We start from the raw sequence: 24,926 nt of genomic DNA, 5'->3' as shown, positions 1-24,926 counted from the left end.
AAGGCTCAGTGCTGGGACCCCAGTTGTTTACAATATATATTAATGATTTAGACGAGGGAATTAAATGCAGCATCTCCAAGTTTGCGGATGACACGGAGCTGGGAAGCAGTGTTAGCTGTGAGAATAATGCTAAGAGGATGCAGGGTGACTTGGATAGGTTAAGTGAGTGGGCAAATTCATGGCAGATGCAATTTAATGTAGATAAATGTGAGGTTATCCACTTTGGTTGCAAGAACAGGAAAACAGATTATTATCTAAACGGTGGCCGATTAGGAAAAGGGGAGGTGCAATGAGACTTGGGTGTCATTGTACACCAGTCATTGAAGGTGGGCATGCAGGTACAGCAGGCAGTGAAAAAGGCAAATGGTATGTTGGCATTCATAGCAAAAGGATTTGAGTACAGGAGCAGGGAGGTTCTACTGCAGTTGTACAAGGCCTTGGTGAGACCGCACCTAGAATATTGTGTGCAGTTTTGGTCCACTAATCTGTGGAAAGACATTCTTGCCATAGAGGGAGTACAAAGAAGGTTCACCAGATTGATTCCTGGGATGGCAGGACTTTCATATGAAGAAAGACTGGATCGACTAGGCTTATATTCACTGGAATTTAGAAGATTGAGGGGGGATCTTATTGAAACGTATAAAATTCTGAAGGGATTGGACAGGCTAGATGCAGGAAGATTGTTTCCGATGTTCGGGAAGTCCAGAACGAGGGGTCACAGTTTAAGGATAAAGGGGAAGCCTTTTAGGACCGAGATGTGGAAAAACTTCTTCACACAGAGAGTGGTGAATCTGTGGAATTCTCTGCCACAGGAAACAGTTGAGACCGGTTCATTGGCTATATTTAAGAGGAAGTTAGATATGGCCGTTGTGGCTAAAGGGATCAGGGGGTATGGAGAGAAAGCATGTACATGGTTCTGAGTTGGATGATCAGCCATGATCATACTGAATAGCAGGGCAGTCTCAAAGGGCCGAATGGCCTGTTCCTGCACCTATTTTCTATGTTTCTATATCACCCTTGTAAGTGCCTACACCTCCATAAGAGATGTCAAGGTATGGCTAGGAGTCTTGGGTCATCATGGTGTTGGAAACTGCAATGACAACAGGAGGATGCTCCTGGAGCTCTGCACAGTATTAGGCCTGGTTATAACAAATACACAGTTTCAAGAGAAAGTCAGGTTCAAGACAACCTGGAGACACCCCTGATCCAAACACTGTCATCTCCTGGACTGCTTCCTGGTGCAGAAAAAGGATATGTCGATTGTTCTACAGACCAGGGTCATACCATGCACAAACTGTTATACTGTACATATCACAGACTGAACAGGGCGAAAATCAGACTAGCTATCAAGCTGGAAATAAGGAAAAGGGGACCACGGTCAAAAATACTCCAGGTGGATAAGCTCTTTGGTCTCCGAGATATATTCCAGATCAAGCTACGGGAGAAACCGGACAGCAAGGGCACCCCAAGCGCAGACTCCACCCACATACTCGGCACATACAGGGCATATTCATGCTCTAATCTGGGACTGTCTGACTACTAGTCTTTATTTCTTCTTCCGGCCTGAAGACCAGTGATAAGAAAGAGAAAACCGATTACCATGTCAGTGAGAGTATGGCCTGAAGGAGCTGTCTCATGCCTTCAGGACTGCTTCACATCTAGAACCTATTTGCATGCCAACCAATGCATGATTCAGGAAATGACTTTGAGGAATACACACCATGGTCATGCACTATATCAAAATACTGTGTAGACAACGTCGCCAGTAATAAAAACATCCATGTATTCCTGAATCAGAAGCCATGGATAAACAACAAAGTCCAGAGCCTGCTCAAGGCTCGGGATGTTGCTTACTGATCCAGTGATGCTGCAGCATACAGCAAAGCCAATCAAACCTTACAAGAGGCATCAAAACTGCTAAGTACAGATTTGTAGATTTGTACAACAGATAGATACATGCTGCAATAATGCCACCAATGCCTGACACATGTGGGAAGGCATCATGTCTATCATTGACTATAAAGGAAATATCTCCTGTCCTGCTAACAGTGACGCCATAGCAACTAAGGAGCTAAACAACTTCTTTGCTTAGTTTGTCAGGGACAATAACGAGCCAGAGATGAGCATATTAACACCCAAGGACACAGCGCTGAAGCTGAGGACATGAGGTGAGGCATACTCTCTGTAGTATCAACACACACAGACCTGGTGGACCAGATGGCATAACTGGGTGGGTCCTCAGGGACTGCAGTGACCAGCTGACAGAAGTTTTTACTGAAATCTATAACCTCTCTGTCCCTTCACAAACAAGAGAAAATCCTGCAGATGCTGGAAATCTGAGCATCACACACAAAATGCTGGAGGAACTCAGCAGGCCAGGGAGCAACTATGAAAAGTCGTTTGAGAAACATACAATCAATCTATGTATAAAAGCTATCTTATGTATTTGTATATATCATGCGTATTTTTTATTATTGTGTTCTTTATCGTATTCTGTTATTTTTGATGCTGCACCTGATCCAAAGAAAAGATTATTTTGTTCTCCTTGCACATGTGTACAGAAAATGTGTCCAGAGACAGAGAAGCAGTTTCAGCGACAGGTTACTATCGATGCAATGCTCCTCAGACAGGATGAAGAGGTCAATACTCCCCAATGCCATTAGGCTTTACAATTCTACCGCCAGGACTTAAGAACTTTTTAAAAGCTATTATTAATGCTTTTTGAGATAGTGATTTAGATGTATATCATATTTTTTACTGAGTTAAGTATTGTATGTAATTAGTTTTGCTACAACAAGTGTATGGGACATTGGAAAAAAGTTGAATTTCCCCATGGGGATGAATAAAGTATCTATCTATCTATCTATCTAAAATAGCATTAAACAATCTTGAATCTTTATACCAGCTCTATCCCCTCTGTTCTTTCAGTCCAGATGAAAGGTCATGGCCAAAAAAATTGCCTATCCACTTCCCTCCACAGATATTGACTGACCTGCTCAGGATCTCCAGCAGACAGTTTTTTTGCCTTAGGGAGATTTGATACATGTTATCGAGTTGGAAAGATACAAAATATCTTAACCTGGAAAGATGTTGTAAGTCCCTTCCACTCCGTCAAAACTTCTCATTAAGATACCACTGAAGCTCCTCTGAACAGTCCTGAGTTTTCCAATACCTTCTCCCAACTAAAATTCCTCCTTGTTGGCAATAACCTAATAAATCTCCTCTGTACCCTGTCTGACATTTTACAGTATCTTGGCAAAAAATGCATAATGCATTAAGAAAGATAATTTAGATAGAAACATAGAAATCCTAGAGCACAATACAGGCCCTTCGGCCCACAATGATGTGCCGAACATGAACTTAGTTTAGAAATTACATAGGGTTACCCATAGCCCTCTATTTTTTTAAGCTCCACTTACCTATCCAGGAGCCTCTTAAAATACCCTATTGTATCTTCCTCACCACAGTCACCGGCACTCCATTCCACACACTCACCACTCACTGTGTAAAAAAATTACCCCTGACATCCCCTCTGTACATACTTCCAAGCACCTTAAAACTGTGCCCTCTTGTGTTAGCCATTTCAGCCCTGGGAAAAAGCCTCTGACTATCCACATGATCAATTCCTCTCATCATCTGATACACCTCTATCAGGTCACCTTTCATCCACCGTCGCTCCAAGGAGAAAAGGCCAAGTCCACTCAACCTATTCCTGTAAGGCATGCTCCCCAATGCAGGCAACACCCTTGTAAATCTCCTTTGCACCCTTCCTATAGTTTCCACACCCTTCCTGTATTGAGGTGACCAGAACTGAGCGCAGTATTCCAAGTGGGGTCTGACCAGGGTCCTATATAGCTGCAACATTACCTCTCGGCTCTTAAGCTCAATCCCACGATTGATGAAGGCCAATGCACCATATGCTTTCTTACCCACAGAGTCAACCTGCGCAGCAGCCTTGAGTGTCCTATGGACTTGGACCCCAAGATCCCTCTGATCCTCCACACTGTCAAGAGTCTTACCATTAATACTATATTCTGTCTTCAAATTTGACCTACCAAAATGAACCACATACACTTATCCGGATTGAACTCCATCTGCCACTTCTCAGCCCAGTTTTGCATCCTAACGGTATCCTGCTGTAACCTCTGACAGCCCTTCACATTGTCCACAACAGACCCAACCTTTGTGTCAAATACAAATTTACTAACCCATCCTTCCACTTCCTCATCCAGGTCATTTATAAAAATCACGACAAGAAGAGGTCCCAGAAAAGATCCCTGAGGCACACCACTGGTCACCTGTCTACAACCACTCTTTGCCTTCTGTGGGCAAGCCAATTCTGAATCCACAAAGCAATGTCCCCTTGGACCCCATGCCTCCTGACTTTCCCTATAAGCCTTGCATGGGGTACCTTATCAAATGCCTTGCTGAAATTCATATACACTACATCAATTGCTCTACCTTCATCAATGTGTTTAGTCACATCCTCAAAAAATACAATCAGGCTAGCAAGGCACAACCTGCCTTTGACAAAGCCATGGTGATGGTACTGCATATTTTTAATTTGTTTACTTAAACTACATTTTTAGAATACAGATTCACAGAAACTATCTACCGGTACCACAACTTTGAGATTAAAAATATTTCTGCCTAATATGAAGTTCATAGAAAGTCTTTCTAGGATTATATAAGTCAAATTCAAATAAGAATATTTATAAAAGTTACCTTTGTAAAGATAGCTAAGGGCATTCCATACTGGTCTTCCTTGAGACCAGATATTAGACCTGGTGCTATCACAGTCTCAGCTGTATTTGCTTGTGGTTGCACAGTGATTGGCAAAGACTGCGAAACCATAGGATCTGAGATAAAAACTTCTTTTTGGTTGTTCTTATCATTCAGTCTCTCTTCCTTTGTCCCACTGTCTGTGTCAAGAATGCTTGTGTCCAAAGTTTCCCAATCACTTTCGGATGAGTTAGGTGAAATATGTGCTGGGGGTGGTATTTGCAGCTGCAGTCTATCATCCCCTTGTTCAGACCTTTGTACATCTGAAAAGGTTACCAACTTTGCTGGAATATTTGTCTGATCATCGCCTGCTGAATATTTTGCTTCTAAACCAAATTCTGAAGTAACTCCAGCAACATCTGACACTGAAATGGAAACAAATTCTTCAGTATTTAGACCATGTTCCTGGAAAACATCTTCGGAAGTGCTCTTGCGCGGTTTATATTGTGATGAATCTGCTAAACCATGTTCTATCATTCCTAAAAAAAAGTACAAAATAAAAGCAGATTGTAAATTGAATATAGTCTAATCTTTACATACAAAGAATGAGCCATTAACAGAACAAATATGTCCAATGTTCCTCATGAGACCACTGAGATAAATAACTTTTTTTAAAAAAGAAACAAACTCATCAAACCCCAGTACAGAGTGAGGAGCTCCAAATTCACAATGATCAATGACAATCAGAGTACGTTTGGACCATAAGATATAGGAGCAAATTAGGCTATTTGACCCATTGAATCTGCTCCGCCGTTTCATCACGGCTTATCTAATTTTCCTCTCAGCCCAATCTCCTGCCTTCTCCACATATCATTTCATGCACTGACCTGGCAAGAATCTATCAAACTCTGCCTTAAATATACATAAAGATTTGGTCTCCACAGCTGCCCATGGCAAAAAAAATCACAGATTCTCCACTCTCTGGCTAAAGAAATTTCTCATCTCTGTTCTAAAAGGACACTCCTCTATTCTGAGGCTGTATCCTCTGGTCTTAGACTCTCCCATCATAGGAAACGTTCCCTCCACATTCATTCTATCAAGACATTTCACCATTCAATAGGTTTCAATGAGGTCACCCTCATTCTTTTGAATTCCAGTGAATACAGATCCAGAGCCATCAAATGCTCTTCATACGACAACAGACAGACAGATATACTTTATTGATCCGGAGGGAAATTGGGTTCAATCCTGGAATCATATTTGTGTACCTCAATTGAACCCTTTCCAGTTTCAGCACATCCTTCCTAAGGGGCCCAGAACTGCTCACAATGCTCCAAGTGAGGCCTCAGCAGTACTTTATAAAGTCTTAACATTACATCCTTGCTTTACATCCTTACATCCTCTTGAAATGAATGCTAACATTCCATTTGCCTTTCTCACCACACATTCAACCTGCAAATTAACCTTTAGGGAATCCTGGACAAGGACTCCCAAGTCCCTTTGCGCCTCAGTTCTTTGTACTTTCTCTCTATTTAGAAAATAGTTAAACTTTTTATTTCTTCTACTAGCACATTACAGGCCCTTCTGCCAACAATGTTGTGCCAATCTGTCTAAGTCCTTCTGGAGCCTATTTCCTCAAAACTAAGGTGGTGCTAGAAAGTTTGTGAAGCCTGTAGAATTTTCTGTTTCTGCATAAATATGACCTAAAATGTGATCAGATCTTCATGCAAGTCCTAAAACTAGATAAAGAGAACCCAATTTAATAAACAACACAAAAAAAACATTATATTTGTTCATTTATTTATTGAGAGAAATGATCCAATATTACTTGTATTTCTTGGGAAAAAGTAGTGAACCTTTGCTTCAGTAACTGGTGTGATCTCCTTGCACAGCAATAACTTCAATCAAACATTTCCAGTAACTGTCAATCAGTCATGTACACCAGCTTAGAGGAATTTTAGGCCATTTCTCCTTACAAAACAGCTTCAGCTCTGGGATATTGGTCAGCTTCCTTGCATGAATTGCTTGCCTCAGGTCCTTCCGCAACATTTCTATAGGATAAAGGTCACTTTGATTTGGCCATTCCAAAACATGAATTTTCTTCTTTTTAAACCCTTCTGCTGTTGATTTAGTCTTGTCTTTCGGATCATTGTCTTGTTGCATTATCCAACTTTTATTAAGCATCAGGTGATTGACTGCTATTCTGACATTCTCCTGTAAAATGTCTTGATACAATTTTGAATTCCTTGTTCCCTCAACCACTGCAAGCTGTCCAGGCCCTGAGGCAGTAAAGCAGCCCCAAACCATGATGTACTGTCCACCAGAGAAAGCAGGATCTCCCAGTGGCCACACATTTTAATTCTACGTCCCATTCCCATTCTGATATGTCCTCTACTGTCAAGATGAAGCCACACTCAGGTTGGAGGAACAATGCCTTATATTCCGTCTGGGTCGCCTCCAACCTGATGGCATGAACAATGATTCCTCTAACTTCTGTTAATGCCCCCCCTCCCCTTCTACCCCATCATTTATTTATTTCTCTCTCTCTCTCTCCCCCCCCCTCCTCTTCCCCCTCTTTTTTCTCTCTCTGTCCCTCTCACAATCACTCCTTGCCTGCTCTCCATCTCCCTCTGGTGCTCCCCTCCCCCTTTCTTTCTCCCTAGGCCTCCTGTTTCATGATCCTCCCCCTTCTCCAGCTCTGTATCCCTTTTGCCAATCAACTTTCCAGCTCTTAGCTTCTTCCCTCCCCCTCCTGTCTTCTTCTATCATTTCGGATCTCCCCCTCCCCCTCTCAAATCTCTTACTATCCCTTCTTTCAGTTAGTCCTGACGAAGGGTCTCAGCCCGAAACATCGACTATACTTCTTCCTATAGATACTGCCTGGCCTGCTGCATTCCACCAGGATTTTGTGTGTGTTGCTTGAATTTCCAGAGTCTGCAGATTTCCTCGTGTTTGCGTTTTTATCCTTCCATTATGCTTCACAGTTGGGATGAAGTTTTGGTGTTGGTGTGCAGTGCCTTTTCTCCCAAAGACAGCAATATGAATTTCTACCAAAAAGTTCAACTTTTGCCTAATTTGTCCAGAGAACATTGTTCCAAAAGCATTACAGAACATCCAGGTGATCTTTTGCAAACTTGAGATGTGCAGCAATGACTTTTTTTTGGAGAGTAGTGGTTTCCTCTATGGTGTCCTTCCATAAGACCATAAGACGTAGGAGAAGAATTAGGCCATTCAGCCCATCAAATCTGCTCCACCATTCCATCATGGCTGATCCCAGATCCCACTCATCCCCATGCACCTGCCTTCTTACCATATCCTTTGATGCCCTGACCGATCAGGAAGCAACTTCTGCCTTAACAATACCCATGGTCTTGGCCTCCACCACAGTCTGTGGCAGAGCATTCCACGGATTTGCTATTCTCTGTCTAAAACAAGTCCTCCATACCTCTGTTCTAAAGGGCTGCCCCTCAATTTTGAGGCTGTGCCCTTGAGTTCTGGATACCCCCACCATAGGAAACATCCTTTCCACATCCACCCTATCTAGTCCTTTCACCATTCAGTAGGTTTCAATGAGATCCCTACACATTCTTCTAAATTCTACAGGGTTCACAAACTTTCTAGCATCACTGGACCTGCCCCTCCACCCATCTTCATATTTTCTGAGAACTTTGCAACAAATCCATCAATTTCATTGACATATAACGTAAAAATAATAGGTCTCAACACAGACCCCTGGGGAACACCACTTGTCAGCAGCAGCCAGCTAGAAAAGGCTCCTTTTATTCCCACACTTTGTCTTGTGCCAATCAGCCACTGCTTTATCCATGCTAGAATCTTTCCTGCGATACGATGGGTTCGTAGCTTATCAAGCAGCCTTGCGCATGTCACCTTGTGAAAAGCCTTCTGAAAATCCAAGTATACAACATCAACCAATTTTCCTTTCTCTATCCTACTTGCTATTTCTTCATAGAATTCTAACAGATGTCCCTTGAGGAAACCACACTGACTACGACCTATTTTATCATGTACCTCCAAGATTTGTACATGAAATACCGGGCAACTCCAAATGCACACTGATCAAAGACAATCGGGAGTTGGTTTGTACATGAAATACAGGGTAGCTCCAATGCACACTGATCAAAGACAATTGGGAGAAGGTTTGTACATGAAATACAGGGGAGCTCCAAATGCACACTGATCAAAGACAATCAGGAGTAGGTTTGTACATAAAAGAGGCCAGTTTCTCTATAGTTAGTAATGAAACAATTTTTCTTGTTCATTTTGATTCAATGGGGGGCTATGGGTAACCCTAGTAATTTCTAAGGTAGGGACATGTTCAGCACAACTTTGTTGGCCAAAGGGCCTGTATTGTGCTGTAAGTTTTCTGTTTCTAACTCTTGCCACAGGGTCAGAAAGTCAAGCTCTATTCCAGAGATTTGAACATAGAATTAAGTGGTGCCTCCAGGAACTGTTTCAATGCCAGATGTGCTTTCATTCAGTTGACATCAAGCCAAACATCTGTCTACCTCACAGATGAACTGAAAACATTCCATGCCCAAATAAGGAGATGAGGAACTTTCACATTCCCTCAGCCTTCCTTACCGTTTGTGGGATTTTCTGTAGAGAAATTGATTGCTATATTTCTCCAAGAGAAAAAAAATATTTTCAGTGGGAACTGAACTGAAGAGACTGGGGAACAGGAGGCTGGCACACAAACAGAGAAAGCTTGTAGACAGTGCGAGAGGGAGGATAGGCAGGTGATAGAGAAGGGACGCACTCAGACTGAAGGTTTTAGATGTGTCTATTTTAATACAATGAGTGTGGTGAACAAAGTGGCTGAGCTTAGAGCGTGGATCAGTACTTGGAGATATGATATGGTGGCCATTACAAAGACTTGGATGGCTCAGGGACAGGAATGGTTACTTCAAGTGCCGGGATTTAAGTTTCAGGAAGGACAGGGAGGGAGGCAAAAGAGGTGGGGGTGTGGCACTGTTGATCAGAGATAGTGTCACAGCTGCAGAAAAAGTGGACGCCATAGAGGGATTGTCTATAGAGCCTCAGTGGGTGGAGGTTAGGAACAGGAAGGGGTCAATACAGATGCCTTGTGCAGGAAGGCACAGAGTCGACTGTACTTCCTAAGAAGGTTGGCGTCATTCAATGTCTGTAGTGAGATGCTGAAGATGTTCTATAGGTCAGTTGTGGAGAGCGCCCTCTTCTTTGTGGTGGCGTGTTGGGGAGGAAGCATTAAGAAGAGGGACGCCTCACGTCTTAATAAGCTGGTAAGGAAGGCGGGCTCTGTCGTGGGCAAAGTACTGGAGAGTTTAACATCGGTAGCTGAGCGAAGGGCGCTGAGTAGGCTACGGTCAATTATGGATAACTCTGAACATCCTCTACATAGCACCATCCAGAGACAGAGAAGCAGTTTCAGCGACAGGTTACTATCGATGCAATCCTCCTCAGACAGGATGAAGAGGTCAATACTCCCCAATGCCATTAGGCTTTACAATTCTACCGCCAGGACTTAATAACTTTTTAAAAGCTATTATTAATGCTTTTTGAGATAGTGATTTAGATGCATATCATATTTTTTACTGAGTTAAGTATTGTATGTAATTAGTTTTGCTACAACAAGTGTATGGGACATTGGAAAAAAAAGTTGAATTTCCCCATGGGGATGAATAAAGTATCTATCTATCTATCTATCTAATAACTTTATTGGGTATTTTTTAAAGGTTGCCCAATAGTAACAGGGATATAGAGGAGCAGAAAGAGAACCAGATCCTGGAAAGGTGTAATAATAACAGAGTTGTCGTGATGGGAGATTTTAATTTCCCAAATATCGATTGGCATCTCCCTAGAGCAAGGGGTTTAGATGGGTTGGAGTTTGTTAGGTGTGTTCAGGAAGGATTCTTGACACAGAATGTAGATAAGCCTACAAGAGGAGAGGCTGTACCTGATTTGATATTGGGAAATGAACCTGGTTAGGTGTTAGATCTCTCAGTGAGAGAGCATTTTGGAGACAGTGATCATAATTCTATCTCCTTTACAATAGCATTGAAGAGAGATAAGAACAGACAAGTCAGAAAAGTGTTTAATTGGAGTAAGGGGAATTATGAGGCTATTAAATTGGAAACAGATGTTCTCGGGGAAAAGTACATAAGAAATGTGGCAAATTTTCAGGGGATATTTGTGTAGAGTTTGGTATAGGTACGTTCCAATGAGACGGCTGTTACAGTAGGGTACAGGAATTGGTTTATATAACCATATAACCATATAACAATCACAGCACGGAAACAGGCCATTCCGGCCCTCCTAGTCCATGCCGAACTCTTAATCTCACCTAGTCTCACCTACCCGCACTCAACCCATAACCCTCCACTCCTTTCCTGTCCATATACCTATCCAATTTTACCTTAAATGACACAACTGAACTGGCCTCTACTACTTCTACAGGAAGCTCATTCCACACAGCTATCACTCTCTGAGTAAAGAAATACCCCCTCGTGTTTCCCTTAAACCTTTGCCCCCTAACTCTCAAATCATGTCCTCTCGTTTGAATCTCCCCTACTCTCAATGGAAACAGCCTATTCACGTCAACTCTATCTATCCCTCTCAACATTTTAAATACCTCGATCAAATCCCCCCTCAACCTTCTACGCTCCAATGAACCTAACTTGTTCAACCTTTCTCTGTAACTTAAGTGCTGAAACCCAGGTAACATCCTAGTAAATCGTCTCTGCACTCTCTCTAATTTATTGATATCTTTCCTATAATTCGGTGACCAGAACTGTACACAATATTCCAAATTTGGCCTTACCAATGCCTTGTACAATTTTAACATTACATCCCAACTTCTGTACTCAATGCTCTGATTTATAAAGGCCAGCGTTCCAAAAGCCTTCTTCACCACCCTATCTACCTGAGACTCCACCTTCAGGGAACTATGCATTGTTATTCCTAGATCTCTCTGTTCCACTGCATTCCTCAATGCCCTACCATTTACCCTGTATGTTCTATTTGGATTATTCCTGCCAAAATGTAGAACCTCACACTTCTCAGCATTAAACTCCATCTGCCAACGTTCAGCCCATTCTTCTAACCGGCATAAATCTCCCTGCAAGTTTTGAAAACCCACCTCATTATCCACAACACCTCCTACCTTAGTATCATCGGCATACTTACTAATCCAATTTACCACCCCATCATCCAGATCATTTATGTATATTACAAACAACATTGGGCCCAAAACAGATCCCTGAGGCACCCCGCTAGTCACCGGCCTCCATCCCGATAAACAATTATCCACCACTACACACTGGCATCTCCCATCTAGCCACTGTTGAATCCATTTTATTACTCCAGCATTAATACCTAACGACTGAACCTTCTTAACTAACCTTGCATGTGGAACTTTGTCAAAGGCCTTGCTGAAGTCCATATAGACTACATCCACTGCCTTACCCTCGTCAACATTCCTCTTAACTACTTCAAAAAATTCAATAAGGTTTGTCAAACATGACCTTCCACACAAAAATCCATGCTGGCTACTCCTAATCAGATCCTGTCTATCCAGATAATTATAAATACTATCTCTAAGAATACTTTCCATTAATTTACCCACCACTGATGTCAAACTGACAGGTCTATAATTGCCAGGCTTACTTCTAGAACCCTTTTTAAACAATGGAACCACATGAGCAATACGCCAATCCTCCGGCACAATCCCCATTTCTAATGACATCTGAAAGATCTCCGTCAGAGCTCCTGCTATCTCTACACAAACTTCCCTCAAGGTCCTGGGGAATATCCGGTCAGGACCCGGAGATTTATCCACTTTTAAATTTCTTAAAAGCACCAGTACTTCCACCTCTTTAATTGTCATAGGTTCCATAACTTCCTTACTTGTTTCCCACACCTTACACCATTCAATATCCTTCTCCTTAGTGAATACCGAAGAGAAGAAATTGTTCAAAATCTCTCCCATCTCCCTCGGCTCCACACATAGCTGACCACCCTGATTCTCTAAGGGACCAATTTTATCCCTCACTATCCTCTTGCTTTTAATATAACTGTAGAAGCCTTTCGGATTTACTTCCACCTTATTTGCCAAACCAAACTCGTAACTTCTTTTAGCTTTTCTAATCTTTTCTTAAGTTTCCTTTTACATTCTTTATATTCCTCGAGCAATTCCTTTACTCCATGCTGCCTATATCTATTGCAGACATCCCTCTTTTTTCGAACCAAGTTTCTAATATCCCTTGAAAACCATGGCGCTTTCAAACCTTTAACCTTTCCTTTCAACCGAACAGGAACAAAAAGATTCTGTACCCTCATAATTTCACCCTTAAATGACCTCCATTTCTCTATTACATCCTTCCCATAAAACAACTTGACCCAATCCACTCTCTCTAAATCCCTGCGCATCTCCTCAAAGTTAGCCTTTCTCCAATCAAAAATCTCAACTCTAGGTCCAGTCCTGTCCTTCTCCATAATTATATTGAAGCTAATGCTATTGTGATCACTGGACCCGAAGTGCTCCCCAACACATACATCTGTCAGCTGACCTATCGCATTCCCTAACAGGAGATCCAACACTGCCCCATCTCTAGTTGGTACTTCTATGTATTGTTGCAAAAAACTATCCTGCACACATTTCACAAACTCTAAACCATCCAGCCCTTTTACAGAATGAGCTTCCCAATCTATGTGTGGAAAATTAAAATCTCCCACAATCACCACTTTGTGTTTACTACAAATATCTGCTATCTCCTTACACATTTGCTTTTCCAACTCACGCTCCCCATTAGGTGGCCTATAATACACTCCTATCAGTGTTACTACACCTTTCCCATTCCTCAATTCCACCCAAATAGTCTCCCTAGAGGAGCTCTCTAATCTATCCTTCCAAAGCACCGCCATAAAATTTTCTCAGACAAGCAATGCAACACCTCCTCCTCTGGCCCCTCCTACTCTATCACACCTGAAGCAACTAAATCCAGGAATATTTAGTTGCCAATCACACCCTTCCTGCAACCATGTTTCACTAATAGCTACAACATCATAATTCCAGGTATCAATCCACACTTTAAGCTCATCCACCTTTCTTACAATGCTCCTAGCATTAAAATAGATACATTTAAGATACTCTCCACCTCCTCCTCTCTTTTCATCCCTAGCAATGCATTCAAATTTATTATCCTTTTCTTTCTTCTCCCCTACAACTTTGGGCTGAGCACATCCCTTCTCCATCACCTACCTGCCTTTCCTCCCTCACACACTGTCTACTTACTTGCTCTACTGGTGAACTAACCTCCTCTCCCATAGTTTCCTCAAATTGATTTCTGCCCCCCCATCTTACTAGTTTAAAGTCTGCCCTGTAGCCCTAGCAAACCTCCCCGCTAGGATATTGGTCCCCCCAGGATTCAAGTGTAACCCGTCCTTCTTGAACAGGTCACGCCTGCCCCAGAAGAGGTCCCAATGATCCAGAAACTTGAATCCCTGCCCCCTGCTCCAATCCCTCAACCACGCATTCATCCTCCACCTAATTCCATTCCTACTCTCACTGTCGCGTGGCACAGGCAGTAATCCCGAGATTACTACCTTTGCGGTCCTTTTTCTTAACTGCCTTCCTAACTCCCTATACTCTCGTTTCAGGACCTCTTCCCCTTTCCTACCTATGTCATTGGTACCTACATGTACCACGACCTCTGGCTCCTCACCCTCCCACTTCAGGATATCTTGGACGCGATCAGAAACGTCCCGGACCCTGGCACCAGGGAGGCAAACTACCATCCGGGACTCCCGATCACCTCCACAGAACCGCCTGTCTGAACCCCTGACTATCGAGTCCCCTATTACTATGGTCTACTTTCTTCTATCCCTACCCTTCTGAGCTACAGGGCCGTCCTCTGTGCCGGAGGCCCGGACACTGTCACTTCCTCCAGGTAGGCTGTCCCCCCCAACAGTACTCAAACATGAGTACTTATTGTCAAGGGGTACAGCCACCGGGGTACTCTCTAGTACCTGCCCCTTCCCCTTCCTGACCGTGGCCCCGGAGTGACCACCTGCCTGTAACTCCTCTCTATCACCTCCTCACTCTCCCTGACCAGGCGAAGGTCATCGAGCTGCAGCTCCAGTTCCCTAACTTGGTCCCTCAGGAGCTGCAGTTCGACACACCTGGCGCAGATGTGGACGTCCGGGAGGCTCGGAGACTCCAGGACCTCCCACATCCGACACCGAGAACAACAAGCTGCCCTCACACTCATACTTCCCGAATAACTGAAAATAACAAGAACTAAAAGATAAGCCTACTGTGCCCTCTTCCGCCTAAGCCCTCTGAGCCCAAGCCCTACACTCTGCTCCCGGCTCACTCCACTGCCCGCAAACGAAGCTGCCCGCTGCTTAAGGCTGCGTTCTTTTTATATCTTCCCTCCTTCCCAGGCCTCCTTCACGCGCCTGCGCAGTCCCGCCTCTCAGAACTCCGATCTGAGAAGCAATTTGAAAATGGCCGCCGCCGCACTTCTTCTCAAAGCCTCGCTGTCCTCTTCCAAAAGAGAACTACCTCACTCCTTCTCTCCTTTTTATATCTTCCCTCCTTCCCAGGCCTCCTTCACGCGCCTGCGTAGTCCCGCCTCTCAGAACTCCGATCTGAAAAGCAATTTGAAAATGGCCGCCGCCGCACTTCTTCTCAAAGCCTTGCTGTCCTCTTCTAAAAGAGAACTACCTCACTCCTTCCCTCCTTTTTATATCTTCCCTCCTTCCCAGGCCTCCTTCACGCGCCTGCGCAGTCCCGCCTCTCAGAACTCCGATCTAAAGGATGTCGTTGTTAAGTGGGAGGCCTTCAAAGGAGAAATTTTGAGAGTGCAGAGTTTGTATGTTCCTGTCAGGATTAAAGGCAAATTGAATAAGAATAAGAAACCTTGGTTCTCTAGGGATATTGGAACTCTGATAAAGAAGAAGAGAGAGATGTATGACATGTATAGGAAACAGGGAGCAAATAAGGTACTTGAGGAGTATAAAAAGTGCAAAAAATACTTAAGCAAGAAATCAGGAGGGCTAAAAGAAGACATGAGGTAGCTTTGGCAGTCAAGATGTAGGATAATCCAAAGAGCTTCTACAGGTATATTAAGAGCAAAATGATAGTAAGGGATAAAATTGGTCCTCTTGAAAATCAGAGTGGTCGGCTATGTATGTACGTATAAAGAAATGGGGGATATCTTAAATAGTTTTTTTGTGTCTGTATTTACTAAGGAATCTGGCATGGAGGCAATGGAAATAAGGCAAACAAGTAGTGAGGTCATGGAACCTATACATATTGAAGAGGAGGAGATGCTTGCCATCTTGAGGCAAATCAGAGTAGATAAATCCCCAGGACCTGACAGGGTATTCCCTCAGACCTTGAAGGAGACTAGTGTTGAAATTGTAGGGACCCTGGCAGAAATATTTTAAATGTCAGTATCTATGGGTGAGGTGCCGGAGGATTGTTGTTGTTCCATTGTTTAAAAAAGGCTCTAAAAGTAATCCGGGAAATTATAGGCCAGTAAATTTGACGTCGGTAGCAGGTAAGTTATTGGAAGGAATACTAAGAGAAAGGATCTACAAGTATTTAGATACACAGGTATGTATTAGGGAGAGCCAACACAGCTTTGTGCATGGTAGGTCATGTTTAACAAATCTATTAAGAGTTTTTCGAGGAGGTTACAAGGAAAGTGGATGAAGGGAAGGCAGTTGATGTTGTCTACATGGACTTCAGTAAGGCCTTTGACAAGGTCCCGCATGGGAGGTTAGTTAGGAAGATTCAGTCGCTAGGTATACATGGTGAGGTAGTAAATTGGATTAGACATTGGCTCAATGGGAGAAGTCAGAGAGTGGTAGTGGAGGATTGCTTCTCTGAGTGGAGTCCTGTGACTAGTGGTGTGCCACAGGGATCAGTGCTGGGTCCATTGTTATTTGTCATCTATATCAATGATCTGGATGATAATGTAGTAAATTGGATCAGGCAAATTTGCTGATGATACAAAGATTGGAGGTGTAGTGGACAGTGAGGAAGGTTTTCAAAGCTTGCAGAGGGATCTGGACCAGCTGGAAAAATGGGCTGAAAAATGACAGATGGAGTTTAATACAGACAAGTGTGAGGTATTGCACTTTGGAAGGAAAAAACCAAGGGAGAACATACAAGGTAAATGGTAGGGCACTGAGGAGTGCAGTAAAACAGAGGAATCTAGGAATACAGATACAAAATTCCCTAAAAGTGGCGTCACAGATAGATAGCGTAGTAAAGAGAGCTTTAGGTACATTGGCCTTTATAAATCAAAGTATTGAGTATAAGAGTTGGAATGTTATGGTGAGGTTGTATAAGACATTGGTGAGACCGCATTTGGAGTATTGTGTGCAGTTTTGGTCACCAAATTACAGGAAGGATATTAATAAGGTTGAAAGAGTGCAGAGAAGGTTTACAAGGATGTTGCTGGGACTTGAGAAACTGAGTTACAGAGAAAGGTTGAATAGGTTAGGACTTTATTCCCTGGAGCACAGAAGAACGAGGGGAGACTTGATAGAGGTATATAAAATTATGATGGGTATAGATAGACTGAATGCAAGCAGGTTTTTTCCACTGAGGCTAGGGGAGAAAAAAACCTGAGGTCATCGGTTAAGGGTGAAGGGGGAAAAGTTTAAAGGGAACATTAGGGTGGGCTTCTTCACACAAAGAGTGGTGGGACTATGGAATGAGCTGCCAGATGAAGTGGTAAATGCGGGCTCACTTTTAACATTTAAGAAAAACTTGCCGACAGGTACATTAATGAGAGGTGTATGGAGAGATATGGGCCAGGTGCAGGTCAGTGGGACTAGGCAGTAAAGTGGTTTGGCACAGCCAAGGAGGGCCAAAAGACCTGTTTCTGTGCTGTAATGTTCTATGGTTCTCTGTGGTTCTAACTTTGTGGGCCTAAGGGCCTGTATCGTGCTGTAGGTTTTCTATGTGCGCTGCAAATGTAAATTTCACGGGATATGTCATTAATAATAAACCTGTCTTGGATAGTTCATTGGCTGGGAAGTGTTTGGGATATTGAAATATGATTAAATAAGAAGTTTACCAAAATGTGTCGATACTAACCTGGAAAAAGTGACAGTACAGTCATCAGAGTTCCAACCAGACGGTTCACTGGTGACAAGTAAAACAGTACCTGAAAAGACAGTAGCTGTTTTACCAACTCACTCAAAATATGCAACAAATCTTAAATCATGAGCAATCTGTATAATAAATGTAATCATTTATGCTTTGTCATAGATTAACACTGGCACACCTCAGCTGTGTGCGCTGAGCCCACTGCTCTAATCCCTCTATACCCATGACTGAGATGTACATCGCACAAATACCATTTCTAAGTTTGCTGATGATACAACCATTGTTGGTAGAATCTGAGATCGAGATGAGAGGGTGTACAGGAGAAATACCAGCTAGATACAATAAAACATCCTGTATTGTCCCGGTACCGAAGAAACCACAACCAAAGGAGTTGAATGACTTCAGACCTGTTGCCTTGACGTCGCACGTGATGAAGACCATGGAGCGGCTGATAATACAGAATCTGAGGCCACAAACCAGGCACGCCCAGGATCCTCTTCAGTTTGCGTATAAGGAGAAGGTGGGAGTGGAGGATGCTATCACGTATTTGCTGCACAAATCACTCTCTCACCTAGATGGGGTCAGTTGTGCTGTGAGGATTACATTCCTTGACTTCTCTAGTGCCTTTAACACCATCCAGCCCAAGATCTTAAGGCACAAACTAACGGAGATGGGAGTAGACTCTCACATGGTGGATTGGATAGTGGACTACTTGACAGATAGACCTCAGTATGTGCGGTTGGGAGACTGTAGGTCTGACACGGTGGTCAGCAGCACAGGAGCGCCGCAGGGAACCGTACTCTCTCCGGTCCTGTTCACCCTGTACACATCAGACGTCCAATATAACTCGGAGTCCTGCCATGTGCAGAAGTTCGCTGATGACACGGCCATAGTGGGGTGTGTCAGGAATGGACAGGAGGAGGAGTATAGGAAACTGATACAGGACTTTGTGATATGGTGCAACTCAAACTACCTGCGTCTCAATATCACCAAGACCAAGGAGATGGTGGTGGACTTTAGGAGATCTAGGCCTCATATGGAGCCAGTGATCATTAATGGAGAATGTGTGGAGCAGGTTAAGACCTACAAGTATCTGGGAGTACAGTTAGACGAGAAGCTAGACTGGACTGCCAACACAGATGCCTTGTGCAGGAAGGCACAGAGTCGACTGTACTTCCTTAGAAGGTTGGCGTCATTCAATGTCTGTAGTGAGATGCTGAAGATGTTCTATAGGTCAGTTGTGGAGAGCGCCCTCTTCTTTGTGGTGGCATGTTGGGGAGGAAGCATTAAGAAGAGGGACGCCTCACGTCTTAATAAGCTGGTAAGGAAGGCGGGCTCTGTCGTGGGCAAAGTACTGGAGAGTTTAACATCGGTAGCTGAGCGAAGGGCGCTGAGTAGGCTACGGTCAATTATGGAAAACTCTGAACATCCTCTACATAGCACCATCCAGAGACAGAGAAGCAGTTTCAGCGACAGGTTACTATCGATGCAATGCTCCTCAGACAGGATGAAGAGGTCAATACTCCCCAATGCCATTAGGCTTTACAATTCAACCGCCAGGACTTAAGAACTTTTTAAAAGCTATTATTAATGCTTTTTGAGATAGTGATTTAGATGCATATAATATTTTTTTACTGAGTTAAGTATTGTATGTAATTAGTTATGCTACAACAAGTGTATGGGACATTGGAAAAAAGTTGAATTTCCCCATGGGGATGAATAAAGTATCTATCTATCTATCTAGATGACTGGTGCTGCAGTAATAACCTTGCACTCAATGTCAGTGAGACGAAAGAGCTAATTATGAACTTCAGGAACAGTAAGACGAGGGAACACGAACCGATCCTCAAAGAGGAATCAGAAGTGGAGAGAATGAGCAATTTCAAGTTCCTGGGTGTCAAAATCCCTGGGTATCTAAATTGGGCCCAATATATTGATGCAGCTATAATGACAACAAGACTGTGGCTATATTTTATTAGAAGTTTGAAGAGATTTGGTCTGTCAGCTAAAACACTCAAAAACTTATGACAGGCTGCTTCAGTGTCTGGTATGGGGGTGGGGGGAGCTAGTGAACAGGATAGGAAACTACAGAAAGTTGTAAAATTAGTCACTTCCATCATGGGTACTAGCCTCTGTAGTACCCAGGCTGTCTTCAAGGAGCAGTGCCTCAGAAAGGCAACACCCAATATTAAGGACTCCCAGCACCCAGGGCATGCTCTTTTCTCACTGTTACCATCAGATAGGAGATACAGAATCCTGAAGGCATACACTCAGCGATTCAGGAACAGCTTCTTCCCCTCTGCCATTTGATTCCTAAATGGGCATTGAACCCACGAACACTACCCCACTTTGCTTTTAAAATACATATTACTTTTGTTTATGCACAATTCCTAATCTATTTACAATACATATGTACGAGGGGTGATTGCTAAGTCTGTGGCCTAAGGTAAAAGGAGTCAATTTTAGAAAACCTAGCACATTTATTTTTCAACATAGTCCCTACATCACCGTCTACCATAGGCCACAAACTTATCAATCAGCCCTTCTGTGGACAGTTTCTGGGGGTCCAAGATCCATATGCTCCACGACCACTGGACTACGTGTGTAAATGTAGGAGGGGACTATGAAGAAAAATAAATGTGCTAGATTTTCAAAAATTGACTCCTTCTACCTTAGGCCACAAAATTATCAATTACCCCTCGTATAGTGGTTTAAACTAATATGGCAGGGGAATGGCAACCAGTATGATAGAACTGAAGATGAGCCAGCAGGTTTACAAGTCGATGATGTCATATGTAATATGAACACAAAGAAGGACAAGTCAATGACTGGGTACAACTGCAGGCAGAGCAAAGCGTTAAATTGTACCACAGAGCCAAAATTCATAAGGCGAAGAATACAGGACTGAAGACATTGCATTTAAATGCACATAGCACTCAGAATAAGGTGGACAAATGTGTGGCGCATTTAGAGATTGGTTGGTATGACATTGTGGGCATCACTGAGTCATGGCTGAAAGAAGGTCAAAGTTGGGAGTTTAACATCAAAGGATATACAGTCAGCCCTCCTTATCCGCGAGTTCCACATGCGCGAGTTCAACCAACCGCGAATTGGGAAAACCCGGATGTTCTCTCTCCAACACTCTTTGTTCGAGCGTTGTTCGCTTCACGTCTCGTTCATTTGCTACTTTGTTTCTGTGAAAAGTGACTAGTGGTGTGCCTCAGGGATCTGTACTGGGTCCAGTGTTGTTTGTCATATCAATTAATGATCTGGATGATGGGGTGGTAAATTGGATTAGTAAGTATGCAGATGATACTAAGGTAGGTGGCATTGTGGATAATGCAGTAGGTTTTGAAAGCTTGCAGAGATTTAGGCCAGTTAGAAGAGTGGGCTGAACGATGGCAGATGGAGTTTAATGCTGATAAGTGTGAGGTGCTACATTTTGATAGGAATAATCCAAATAGGACATACATGGTAAATGGTAGGGCATTGAAGAATGCAGCAGAACAGAGTGATCTAGGAATAATGGTGCATAGTTCTCTGAAGGTGGAATCTCATGAGGATAGGGTGGTGAAGAAAGCTTTAGGTATGCTGGCCTTTATAAATCAGAGCATTGAGTATAGGAGTTGGGATGTAATGTTAAAATTGTACAAGGCATTGGTAAGGCCGAATTTGGAGTATTCTGTACAATTCTGGTCATCGAATTATAGGAAAGATGTCAACAAAATAGAGTACAGAGAAGAGTTACTAGAATGTTACCTGGGTTTCAGCACCTAAGTTACAGGGAAAGGTTGAACAAGTTAGGTCTTTATTCTTCAGAGCATAGAAGGTTGAGGGGGGACTTGATAGAGGTATTTAAAATTATGGGGGGGATAGATAGAGTTGACGTGGATAGGCTTTTTCCATTGAGAGTAGGGGAGATTCAAACAAGAGGACATGAGTTGAGAGTTAAGGGGCAAAAGTTTAAGGGTAACACGAGGGGGAATTTCTTTACTCAGAGAGTGGTCGCTGTGTGGAACGAGCTTCCAGTAGAAGTGGTAAAGACAGGTTTGGTATTGTCATTTAAAGTAAAATTGGATAGGTATATGGACAGGAAAGGAATGGAGGGTTATGGGCTGAGTGCGGGTCAGTGGAACTAAGTGAGAGTAAGTGTTTGGCACGGACTAGAAGGGCCGAGATGGCCTGTTTCCGTGCTGTAATTGTTATATAGTTATAAAAAATGGCTCCTAAAAAGCAATCATGTGGTCAAAGCAATTCCTCAAAGGCTAAGAGGGAGCATAAAGTGCTATCTCTTGCCGAGAAATTAGAAATATTAGATCTTTTGAAAAGTGGTATGTCGCATTCCGAAATGGGCAGTAAGGTCGATAAGAACGAATCGAGCATTCACACAATAAAGCAGAAAGAAGCTGAAATTCATGGCTATGTATGGTCTTAAGCCTCTGCAAAGTCGCGAATGTTTGTGCAGTGACCACCCTCCAGTCAAAAGGTCAGTTCCTTTTATTTCCTCGTGATTTCTGCGAACAAGGCATCTACCAGCTGTGGGATTGGCAGATTTGTTGTTACTTCGAAGGAATCGTTTGTTTCGGGGAAGTCTCTCCTTAATGACTGTATAAATCACATGGATTTTTGAATTTATCACTTTAAGTCTGTGCTTGGATGAGAACTCATTTCTAAGTTTGAATGCTTGCGCCACCTGTTAACTTCTGGTTAAATTAGTTGTTTACTTTTCTAAGCTTTGAGCAGAGGTTAATAAATCTCGGGATTTGTTTTTGAACCCTGTCTCAGTTTCATATTCATTGCTGCTGCATTCGTAACAGGTCTTATACTTACTGTTGTAACACCCTGGGAAAGGTTTCACTGTTAATGTAATGGTCTTTCAATAGAAACAGTGTTTGGGTTACGATTAGAGATAATGGGTGCTTTGGAATGTGAGCTGTCCAATGATGGGAGGGTGTTTTTGTGCTATGTGCCTGACACCGGGTGATCTGGGTCTTTTGTTTGGCGGGAAATGAAGAGAAAGGACGCCGGAGTAGAGCCATGACCTTACGAAGGCCGGGGAGGACCAGCGAACAGGAAACCTTGAGCTCCAACTTGTGCACATTAGATTGTTTCATTAAAATGGGCCCTTTTCTTTTTTTTGCTTTTTCTTCACTAACCCTGTAGTCAAATTAGGAATTATAAAGCTAAATCGTTTAATTGTATGCAATGTATTGTCTGTTATTTCATGGTACTGATTTGTAACAGGGTAACAAATCATGCAACATCCACACAAACAGGGGGGTTTTGGGGTGGACTCACATCTCAATCTCACCCAGAGATTGTCTTCCCTAGACTTATGCAGCCAACAGAACCTGAGGGTTACAATTGTGGGGGTATCATTTGGGATTGATTTCCTTGGATGCTGCATGAATGTCCTAAACATTGAACCAGTGACAGACAGACATACTTTATTGATCCCAAGGAAAATTGGGTTTTGTTACAGCCACGCCAACCAAGAATAGTGTAGAAATATAGCAATATAAAACCATAAATAATTAAATAATAATAAGAATCATGCCAAGTGGAAATAAGTCCAGGACCAGCCTATTGGCTCAGGGTGTCTGACGCTCCGAGAGAGGAGTTGTAAAGTTTGATGGCCACAGGCAGGAATGACTTCCTATGACGCTCAGTGTTACATCTCGGTGGAATGAGTCTCTGGCTGAATGTACTCCTGTGCCTAACCAGTACATTATGGAGTGGATGTGAGTCATTGTCCAAGATAGCATGCAACTTGGGCAGCATCCTCTTTTCAGACACCACCGTCAGAGAGTCCAGTTCCACCCTCATAACATCACTGGCCTTAAGAATGAGTTTGTTGATTCTGTTGGTGTCTGCTACCCTCAGCCTGCTGCCCCAGCACACAACAGCAAACATGATAGCACTGGCCACCACAGCCTCGTAGAACATCCTCAGCATCGTCCGGCAGATGTTAAAGGACCTCAGTCTCCTCAGGAAATAGAGACGGCTCTGACCCTTCTTGTAGACAGCCTCAGTGTTCTTTGAACAGTCCAGTTTGTTGTCAATTCGTATCCCCAGGTATTTGTAATCCTCCACCATGTCCACACTGACCCCTTGGATGGAAACAGGGGTCACCGGTGCCTTAGCCCTCCTCAGGTCCACCACCAGCTCCTTAGTCTTTTTCACATTAAGCTGCAGATGATTCTGTTCGCACCATGTGACAAAGTTTCCCACCGTAGCCCTGTACTCAGCCTCATTTCCCTTGCTGATGCATCCAACTATGGCAGAGTCATCAGAAAACTTCTGAAGATGGCAAGACTCTGTGCAGTAGTTGAAGTCCGAGGTGTAGATGGTGAAGAGAAAGGGAGACAGGACAGTCCCCTGTGGAGCCCCAGTGCTGCTGACTATTCTGTCTGACACACAGTGTTGCAAGCACACGTACTGTGGTCTGCCAGTCAGGTAATCAATAATCCATGACACCAGGGAAGCATCCACCTGCATCACTGTCAGCTTTTCACCCAGCAGAGCAGGGCGGATGGTGTTGAACGCACTGGAGAAGTCAAAAAACATGACCCTCACAGTGCTCGCCGGCTTGTCCAGGTGGGTTGTTCAGTGGGTTGTGTGTTTAAGTCTGTACTAAACTATTGTCCGGTAAAGTGATTACGGTATGTGGGTATGGATGCTGCCGGGGCTGAGCAGTGCTGTGAATCCATGGGGTTACTGGTAACGAATGTGTACGTGTTGAGTGGGGTAGATATTCATACCCCTGATGAATTGTTAACTCGACTTTCAAGTACTGTTAAAGCTGTAGGGAAAGTTACGATTGCAGGGCGGAGGTTTGATAAGATGATTGGCACAGACTTTGCTCTGGTTCACACTAGAGCTGACATAACAGCAGTGGAATTGCCAGGTACTATTGGGGCTCCAGAAGAGGGGGGGGGCCATGGACTGCCCACACTTTCCGGGAGGAGGAGAGTTTAGGGGAGCGGGCCTTATTGCAAGTCGAGTCTCCTGTAGCTGGAGGCAGGGACTTCAAAGACAGGGTTCTCTCGTTTCTGCATAGCAAGGGGAAGGAATGGTCTGA

The 24,926-nt window shown here is 43.4% G+C and overlaps 1 protein-coding gene across 3 annotated transcripts in view; it reads right to left on the bottom strand.

The window, feature by feature from the left end:
- Positions 1-24,926, bottom strand: part of avl9 (AVL9 homolog (S. cerevisiase)) — a 305,466-nt gene that overhangs the window by 116,074 nt on the left and 164,466 nt on the right. For all 3 annotated transcript variants that reach the window (XM_073070590.1, XM_073070639.1, XM_073070722.1), the window contains 2 exons: positions 17,834-17,903; positions 4,726-5,261 (listed from right to left, as the gene is read on the bottom strand). In XM_073070590.1, the coding sequence (XP_072926691.1) occupies positions 4,726-5,261; positions 17,834-17,903 (606 nt within the window). The remainder of the gene's footprint in view (positions 1-4,725; positions 5,262-17,833; positions 17,904-24,926) is intronic.

Source organism: Hemitrygon akajei, chromosome 1 (assembly GCF_048418815.1).
Source record: "Hemitrygon akajei chromosome 1, sHemAka1.3, whole genome shotgun sequence".
Lineage (NCBI taxonomy): Eukaryota > Metazoa > Chordata > Chondrichthyes > Myliobatiformes > Dasyatidae > Hemitrygon > Hemitrygon akajei.
This window is presented reverse-complemented; position numbering and strand designations above follow the sequence as displayed.